Source organism: Pygoscelis adeliae, unplaced genomic scaffold (genome assembly GCF_000699105.1).
Source record: "Pygoscelis adeliae isolate BGI_AS28 unplaced genomic scaffold, ASM69910v1 Scaffold85, whole genome shotgun sequence".
NCBI lineage: Eukaryota > Metazoa > Chordata > Aves > Sphenisciformes > Spheniscidae > Pygoscelis > Pygoscelis adeliae.
Window position 1 is genome coordinate 6596417 of NW_008824900.1, and position 9021 is coordinate 6605437.

Consider the following 9021-nt stretch of genomic DNA (forward strand, 5'->3'; position numbering starts at 1 on the left):
TTCAGCTGCCTTACCATGGTGTAACCTGAATACAATGGAGGGGAAAAAGAAAAGCATGGATTGTGATGTTAGTTTATTAAATAATGTGTGTCAGGTAAGCAATTTTTTTTTATTTTAAAATATTTTTACCTAAGTTTACCAACCATGTTTCTCTAAGCTGACATATCTAATTGGAACTGGCAAGCGTACCGGTGGGCTCTTGCAACAGGAGGGACAGTCTGCGTCCAAACTAGAACAATTAATCATGAGAGTAGTCTGATGGGGTAAAATAGTCACCAACTGCTTAATGTTAAGCTTTGTGCTTAATGCTGGCTGCAGGTCAAGTGAAGTATGTGAAGCACGCAGGTCAGTTCTGAGTCAGTTGGACACCAGCTGCTACTGAAAGGGTGTCTTTGCAAGTGTGAACAAATATTTTGGGGTTTCTTTTCCTAAACATAATCACCCAATGATAATAACTCCTCCGGAAAACTGATCAACTGACACGGAGATTCAGCTTAATACAAAGGGCGATCAGTAAGGAAAGCGTAACCGACTCCTTCGAGCGTGTTGATAAAGCTTAGAAAAAAATTTCCCCTGTGCATGACAGAAACTAATACCCCTGAAACAGCACTGATGCTGTGGAGTCTATAAACATAGTTTCCTGTGATTCTAGGGGAGAGCAAAATTTGGTTTTAAAGAACTTTTTTTTTTTTAAACTTGTGGGTTAAGTTCTTCCAAAGTGCTTTCCAGATCTGATATCCACAGCAAACTTCACTGGCTCCTTGTCACCTTCACTTGTGGTATCACGCTTAAGACAAAGAACAGCCTCTTTTAACGTAATTCCCTCCGTAACAGCCTCAGTTGCAGTGTTCTATCTCCAATAATATTCAGAAATGCATTTTGCTCATTAAAATCCCCAGACTTCTACATGCTTATATCTTTTTTTTTTTTTCATTTTCTGATGTCAGTAGAAAGAATATGGGCAGTTAATGCAAGACATCAGTCTGTAATTAAGCTAGACGGAGCTTCTCAAATTATTTGAGAAAATTATTTTTGTGCAGGCTCACCTAGGTGGCAATTTTGTCTAAAACCTGAACCTGTGACTCTAGGATTGTGAATTATTTTCATCTAAATACTGACCTTGCTTAGCTTAAACTTTTAAGGAATGACTTTTTGGAAAGTGCAGCCATATTGTGCAGGCGCTGCGACTCCTCTTCATCCATTAACAAGTAAGGCAGCCTGACATTCACAGGACTCGCTACATGTCTGATTCTTGCAAGATGCTCTCATATTTCATATTCTATCAGGATAAATGCTAGACCATTAATAATGTGAGTAAACCAGTATATTTTCATATACATATTTCAAAGCTTTGTTGTACAAATAAATATCGCTGGAAATACACTTTGATTTTAATTTGCTTGTACAGTAAGTATTCTTTAAAACAAGAGATTGTTCCAAAACCCCAAATCTGTACTGTGAGGGTATTAGAGAATGAGGTGAAATGCATGTTGCACCGAGAGCAAACGGGCCAGCTCCCACCCACCATCGCAGCGCAGGATCCTGACAATGGGCTGAAGCTGCAATCCCCAAAGAAAATAGTCCCGGAATTCCCTCTATCTTAAAGGGATTTCTTCTCTGATTTCAGATATACGCCTTTACCTCAAAGCTCAGTGAAGGACACCTGTGTAACCACCTCTGCTTTCGTGGCTGTGGAGACCATGAGCCTGCTGAGCTGTGTGCTTGGGAAAGGGCAAGTACCAAACATCCCTTTGCCTTCTTCACCCCGAACAAAAATTGTATTGAATTTCTACCACTAAAAATCCATTTCCCAGGGAGCTCCATGGCACCTGGGCAGCTCCTGTATGATCTATGCTGGGAAGACAGAAAGCAGACGCAATGGCTTTGGTTACACTGGAAGATTTGCGTAGCATTGGAGGTCAGAGCTTCTGTGTTTCACAGAGCCTTTTTCCTTGCCCTTGAAAAGACAATTCAGATTCCAAATATACAGAACAATTTGACCCACTGGTTTATGGAGAAACAGGGGCCTAGCATTTAACCTCTGGAAAACCAGTTAAAAATTCGGGGATTTCTGTGGCCAGAGCACTCATATCTGCATTGTTCAAAAGTTCATTTTTGCAAGCTTTCCATAGAGGCACTTTCAGCACATTCCAAAATGAAGGTAATTTGCAAATAACAGCTTAGAAGACTATTTGTCTACTATATTTTTAGACAGAGAAATTGAGAGAGATCAGTGATTGTGAATACTTGCATTAATGTGGCAGGAAAGACCCTAGTAACGAGGCAGAATCCCATGGTGGTAGTTTTTCCACGGATGGCTCTTCAGCCCTGTAGTTGAACCCGATGGTGGTGTTAGCACTGAGCAAACAGTGAGGGCATACAGAGATAAATTTGCTCGCTTGACCCAACGGTCAATTATAATTATGCAAAACTACAAAAGACTTAAGGGTAGATTTGATTGAGGTATATTTGCAAACACATGTTCTCCCCTCTTGGAAACGGTCCTGAGAAACTTCTAAATCAGCAAATGGGGAGCTGGCAGCATTGCCAGTCACACGAAGGGGATGAACTCATTGCTGAGGCTTCAAATGGATAAATGCCACTTCTCCTTTCAACCCACAACCGTTCTCTGCTATTTCACATTAGAGTAGAGGCTAGGCTGCTTATCAAAATAAAAAATAATACCTGTAATGCTAACTGGGCCGAATCAAGATAGAGGCAAAACTTTGCAGTCTGTACAACTCAGGGTCCTTTCACTTAAATTCTCAAACTGCATGTTCTCTTCCTCTCTTTTTTCCCCACTTACTGTACCATTTATCTAACTATTAAGATTTTTAAGAATGCAACCCTAAAAATTTATTTACACAAAACTTCTCTTAGTACAACTGGAAACAGTAACATCTATACATTCTGTTAAATGAGTAGAGAAAAATAGCTAACCTGGTTTTTTTTATGTACCCCTGTAAGTTTGGCTTTTAAAATAAATTACCATTTCAAAACATGTGAACACCTCAGCTAAAAAAAGTTCTGGGAATCAGTAATCTACTATCAACTTTATTTTTAGCTTTGCCTGACTGAGTTTCATGTCATTTGGGGAAAAAACCCAGAAGTTCCTCCCCTCCCATATACTCAGTGTTACACCGTACAATTTATAGCAACTCCAGATGGAAAAAACTTACCCTCAATTTGTTTGCTGGCATGAAGATAAATATAGTCCTCATTTCCAGAGAATGAAAACCAACTATTCCTTTAAAGCACTTTAATTTTCTATTCAAATCTGTTTTCCCATGCTTATCCGAAAGTAGCAGCTTCTTCTTTGTAAAGAAGAATGATTAAAAGACTTAGTTTGAATGCTTTCAAAATACCACACAGAATAAAACTGAAAAATTTTATTCAGAAACACAGGAAAGACACACAAAGTCATAAGATAATAAGGAAAGTGCAGAAACGGTAAGTTATCTGATAAATGTTTATAAAGTAAAAGCAGTATTTTTAGGCCCAATTCTAGACACAGGCTTCACTAATCTGACTTCGTGTACAGTTCTCTTCTATCAGCACTGGAGGAAGAGAGCCTTTGCTAACATTTTTTTCACTAAGTACGACCCCATCATCCTGTCTCATGGGTAGATCTAACAAGCTGAAATGGTCCCGCTGGACATAGTGGGGAAATTAATGCAAAGAAGAATTTCCTAAATTAACTCTTACAGAACTTTATGTGAGAAATTAGCATATGAAAGATATCATCTGTTTATACTTTGTAAAACAAGGGGCTCCTCGATGCTCATGCCAGCCATCCTTCCTGGTTCTGGAATTCTATCTGAAAATGAAAGAGAGACATAAATATTCTCACACATCTAGAGATCCAAAGGTGTAAGTGTTACTTTCTACTATTATCAACTTTGATACAGAATATCGTCATAGGAAACTCGGGCAATTTTACAAATATATTTTTCCATGCAACTGTATGAGATAAGAGCTCTGCATTAGTAAAGATTAGATTTCAGACAACTTCAACTCAGCTGCAGTGGATGAACTAACAGAAACACCAGATTCCACACGTCTTATCAGGATTCCCAGGCTATGTAACAGTTTATTGCAATATTCATTCAACTAAATAAGCAAGATAATTTCTAACATGAAAAGCAAGTTAGATGTTAAAATATGAGACTTGGAGGGTTAAGTTTATGAATGGACTTGATTACCTTAATATGCAGCCTAATTAAAATAGCTAGATAATTAGTGTTTTAAACCCACTGTCTTTAAGTCTCCACTAACATATTCCATAAACACATGCAGAAAATAATTTCAGACTATGGTTACTTAAAGGTTAAAAGCCTTAAAACTGTTGCATTTTTGTTTAGTTCAAAAAGCAGTGAAAGCTGTCATGTCTTATGATTAATCCTGAGTTTTGTAACTAACTCTAATCAATTAAATCCCCATGTGAAATTATATTGGAGTCAACAGGGCAGGGTGACCCTGCACGGAGTCAATTTCAGAACTGAGGTACAAATTTATACTTCAAAAACAATTCTTCTATACACTGAATTTGTTTTTAAAAATGGAGAAATTTCTCACAGGAATAATTATTTTCTAACAAAGAGATCATTTATAGCAGTTTTGGTATTGAGATTTTATTTCTTCAGCCCCCTCTTCTGGCAGAAGGGAAACAACATTGTCTCAATGAATTAACTGTTAAGACAAGGTGTTTAGTACTTCTCCCACACTTTTTAGATATCAATGATATCTCAGGCCTCACATTTTTCAAATTTTTGGATACAAAAGAAATAGTTGATAGTACTAACACAATAGTACTAAATTCTCACAGTAGAAAGTGAAGTAACATGCCAAGCAGACTCTTTGAAGGAAAAAACTGGACCAATGATCCCTTTCATTCTGTAGCTTAGGCAGTATGAATTGTAACTGGTCAAAAAGCAGACCAGAAAGGGAAAGAAAGAGTTAGCAGTGTTCTACTACAGAGCAATGAACTTGGAGCTTAAGATTCTGCAGTCAATGGGATGTGAATTATGTCCCCAGAAAAGGTTTATGCCCATATACAAAACTGACAGCTAAAGAGTTAAGAACTTTCTATAGAAATTAGGGAAGTTAGAACAGATGAGAAACAAAGAGATACGCCCACTATTTAACATACTTTACTGAGAATTTAGGTTAAATTCTTGTATTAAATTGCCAGTGTAGTAAGACTGTCTCTAGCTGACCCACACCAGATTTGTAATAGTATAAGGGAGTACAATTGGGCCAGTTTAACTTCTAGGAAAATGGTAAAGCAATTTGGGGGATGACCTTTCTGATACTGAGAACTGGGATATTAGTATTTTCTGGTCCTTAAGAGAATAAAGTTAAACAATTAGGTTTTTTTCCCCTTCCCTCTAGTAACTGACAAGTAGCTACAGCTACCACAAGGTAACAGGAGCTTCACAGTACCTTGCACTGTTGGGAAGTTATATAAATTTGGCTGGCTGCAATTTTTAAATATGTCTGCTTTATAAATAAAATACATTCCCATATAAGAGAGAAAGTTCTACTATTGACACATTTGAAGGCCAGTCAAGCACTTCCGAGGGCAATCAGGTTTGTATGCCGTATATGCTGTTCCATTAGCATACCGGCAGAGAGAAGCAGGCCTAAGAGTTGGTGTAAGTTGGTCACTTATTTAAACAAAGGCACATATATGGGTTGTTTTAGAAACCACGGATGGTTCTTTCTTGAGTTGGATATAGTAGGACCTTTCTTAAATGAATACATGAGCAATGGGTACGGTCAGGTCACACAGCTTAATGGTATTCTTAAGGTATAAACACCACTCTGCTAAAGAATTTTTCTTAGCAGAGGTGTCAGCTCAAAGCATTCCTTGCACAGAGAAGGAGGCACACTGTGTCCATCGGAGTGTTTATGCTGCTATAAGCATATGTATCATATAGAAAATCTAGTCACAAATAAAACTTCTGCAAAAATGACCCCATACCCACACCCACCTTTTTGATTTCTCTCCGTAGGTGGTTTGCCAAGGTTCTGCTTTGGATAATTCAGCAAAGACACTTTTGGAAAGGCATTCTGGGTATTTTCTTCTTTACCACCATGTAAGAAATGAGAGATAATTCCGTACAAGAGAGGTCTGCTTAAGAGAGAAATGACAAAAGCATCTATGAAATATTGAGCATTAAAAAACCACCCTTTCCTCAAAACTTCCGAGACCTTAATGTTTACTTCTAGAATATGTACATGTATCTTTACAGTAATTATTTAAAATACTTATGCCAAGTGTCATTATATAAATAAGCACAGACCTAAGCCCACCCTGAACACCAACACTCTCCTAAAAAGCTCGCGCTAAGAGATACTCTTAGCTAAGCTCCAGATCCCCTGTAGGTGAAGAACCGGAGCATGGTTAGCACAAGAACACAGATCCACATTCTCACTTGTGCAGTACGAAGGATCAGACTGTGGTGGGCTGCACAACCCAAACTTGATTCTTTCTAAGCACCTGACAGATTCTGACAGCACAAGCTACAGAGAACACTGAACGTGTTTAAACCTGCTTCAGCACCCTAGCTCATTAATGCAGTCGTATCGGAACATTGTGAATTTATATCTAATCTCAGAGTACAATACTTTTTTTATTGCTCTACAAAGCAACTTGCTGATATGCAAAGAGCATATCTGTTTTCTGCTTCTGACTGTAGGGAAGACCGTACCGGTAAGAGACTTGTGTTTTGGTGTGCAAATACACTATCTGGAGAATGCTATAGAGTTGGCAGAATTAAATGTTAGTTTTGAGTATGTTTGAAAATGGCCCCATGTTTGACATTGTGAGTTTGAATCCAGCATGTCAGAGCAGCCCTGTGATCTAGCCACATTTCAATTGGTGAGAACATTTATATGTGATATATAATAACACTAAAGAGAAAAATATATGCAGAACAGAATATACTGTGCATTCCAAAATCACTTCTTACACTGATTTTCCATTTGTGTCTTCGACTATGTTCAGCTCTTTGGCAAGAAACTGTCTATCCAAGGGCACTTCAGGCTGGCCAGATTCTGGAAAAGAGATTTCCCCAAAATTCTTAAGACTGTTAAGAAAAACATAACCAATTACCTTTCAAAGACTGCTCAGGAGACTTCAAAAGAGAATGAGAGCACACACCTCCCTTTTAGACTATTAGTATCTAACAGTATATTGTAATTCCAGGGAACTCACTTAAACATTAGTGCTTCATACTCATATAATTTACAATAGCATATTACAATTTTTATCTTCACTCTAAAGGAATCTAAGAAAAATATTAAAGAAGTCTTACAATATAAAGATAAATTAATCTGGCAAGCAACTCTCTCTCTAAAGAGGTACTATTATCAAACAGATTCCATACATTAACTACTATACAGACTGTCTCCATTCCCTCTTCTCAAGATGAATCTTTGTGTCTGTAATCTTACCAGAGTGAAATATACCAAATTATTAAATAGCAAATGTAATTACTGTACCTAAGCACAACTACAGATCTTCAAATTTCAAATACAAGTTAGCAATAGCTGCAAAAATAAGTAAGTGCTGTACCATATAAATTACAACTACCATTCAGATGTTGTAGTCTGAAGAGCTCTCAAATACTGGTATTTTAGCACAGCCAGTAACAGTAATACTTAACTGCAGTTGTTAAAAAATATGGACCTTCTTCATATTCTTTTTTGTTATTTAAGCTGAGGACATCTATGTTTCTGATGCAGTCTATGTGCATGAATTGCCAGAACTGCTGTAATTATGTACGTATTACTTTAAATTATTCCTCAAAGAAATTTTGTTCATTTGTAGGATTTCTATCTTTTTATTTTACCCAAATGCCAATGAGAAAAAAAAATGCAATATATGCTTTAAAAATATTGTTAGCCACTGTTCCGAAACAAAAGCTGGTATTTCAAGAAAGGAATTTTGATTTTGCAGGCTGCTAGCAAGTTTTCTTGCTCTTACATCCACTGCTCTGTCAAAGCATTTACCTCAAGGATAAGGAGCAAAGGGTAAGTTTTCTTGAAAACTAATGGTACGATTTGGCTTAATACTGCAAGTAAAGCTGTGGAGAGAGTGTTCCTATCTTATTTATTTCCAAGGGAAGACAAGACTGTGCAGCTTGGTCCCACTTACTGATTTCATGGCATCAGTGGAATTACTCAACCAAACAGTAAATGTCTATGAATACAGTGATGACAACAAAAATTCAGCCCCAATACCTGCAGTTAAAACAGATGCTGCATATTTATATTTGTTATATTCCAGGTATTCACGAATTAGTTCGTTGATTAAGAGATTTTCATGAGACAGTGGTGGCCGTGGTTCACTTTGGTCATCCAGTGCATTAAAAACTTCAGCTCTGATCCTTGCTTTTATTTGTCCAAGAGCACCTCTTTTTTCCAGTGTGTCCTTTAAAACTGTTACCATAAGAAGATCTGTTAATATAAAGCCAAACGTATTCAAGCAGCATTTATCATCCACAATATAAACATAATTTCGGCGTATTCACAGTGAAATAAAGGTATCTGCACCTGTGCCTATGTCAGTAGGTAACAACAGTAGGAACGTTACAGATAAAAATTAAGCCTTCAAAGAAATCACAATTATATTTTCTTTAGTAGTAAACATACGTTCTAGCACTTTCAGAAGTGGGATGTTACTGGACCAAGATGTTTTTAACGAGTGAAACCCAGGCCAAGATAAATGACTAGGGCAGAGTGCGTGTGGAGGCTTAGGGACGTTTCTCCTGCGGCTCCCCAACAGGCTGTGTGAGGAGCCGGCGGCCCCCATTAGCGCCCGGGGCGACTACGAGACCCATCCGGCCGCCGGATGCATGAGGAAAGCCCGGCTGCCTGCCCTTTCGGTGGCCCGAGGCGCCTCCGCCGCCCCCCGGGGCTCCCCACCCTCTCCGGCACCCCTCCACCCCACCACCTCACCACCTGCTTTGAGCTCCGCTACCGTCGCCATCGCCCAACAGCCGCGCCAAGGACCCG

At 38.3% G+C, this 9021-nt stretch overlaps 1 protein-coding gene across 2 annotated transcripts; it reads right to left on the reverse strand.

Annotated features, from left to right (window-relative positions):
* Nucleotides 1–3375: 3375 nt before the first annotated feature.
* Nucleotides 3376–9015, reverse strand: FOPNL (FGFR1OP N-terminal like). Of its 2 annotated transcripts, none has more exons than XM_009324776.1 (5): nucleotides 8968–9015; nucleotides 8248–8445; nucleotides 6975–7059; nucleotides 5994–6133; nucleotides 3376–3817 (listed from the first exon to the last, which is right to left on the reverse strand). In XM_009324776.1, exons 1-5 carry the CDS (start codon nucleotides 8993–8995, stop codon nucleotides 3741–3743), a joined length of 528 nt encoding a protein of 175 aa, XP_009323051.1. In that variant the 5' UTR covers nucleotides 8996–9015; the 3' UTR covers nucleotides 3376–3740. The 2 variants fall into 2 exon arrangements, with proteins under 2 accessions (XP_009323051.1, XP_009323050.1); XM_009324775.1 differs by having other exon boundaries at nucleotides 5994–6136.
* Between the last annotated feature and the right edge of the window lie 6 nt (nucleotides 9016–9021).

Excerpts from the sequence above, each read along its gene's own strand:
- FOPNL (XM_009324775.1), bottom strand. The coding sequence starts at position 8,995 with ATGGCGACGGTAGCGGAGCTCAAAGCAG. Across the intron at positions 7,060-8,247 it reads AGCATCTGTTTTAACTGCAG|AATCTGGCCAGCCTGAAGTG; the intron begins GTATTGGGGCTG and ends TCTCTTTTCCAG. Across the intron at positions 3,818-5,993 it reads TACGGAGAGAAATCAAAAAG|ATAGAATTCCAGAACCAGGA; the intron begins GTGGGTGTGGGT and ends TTTCATTTTCAG.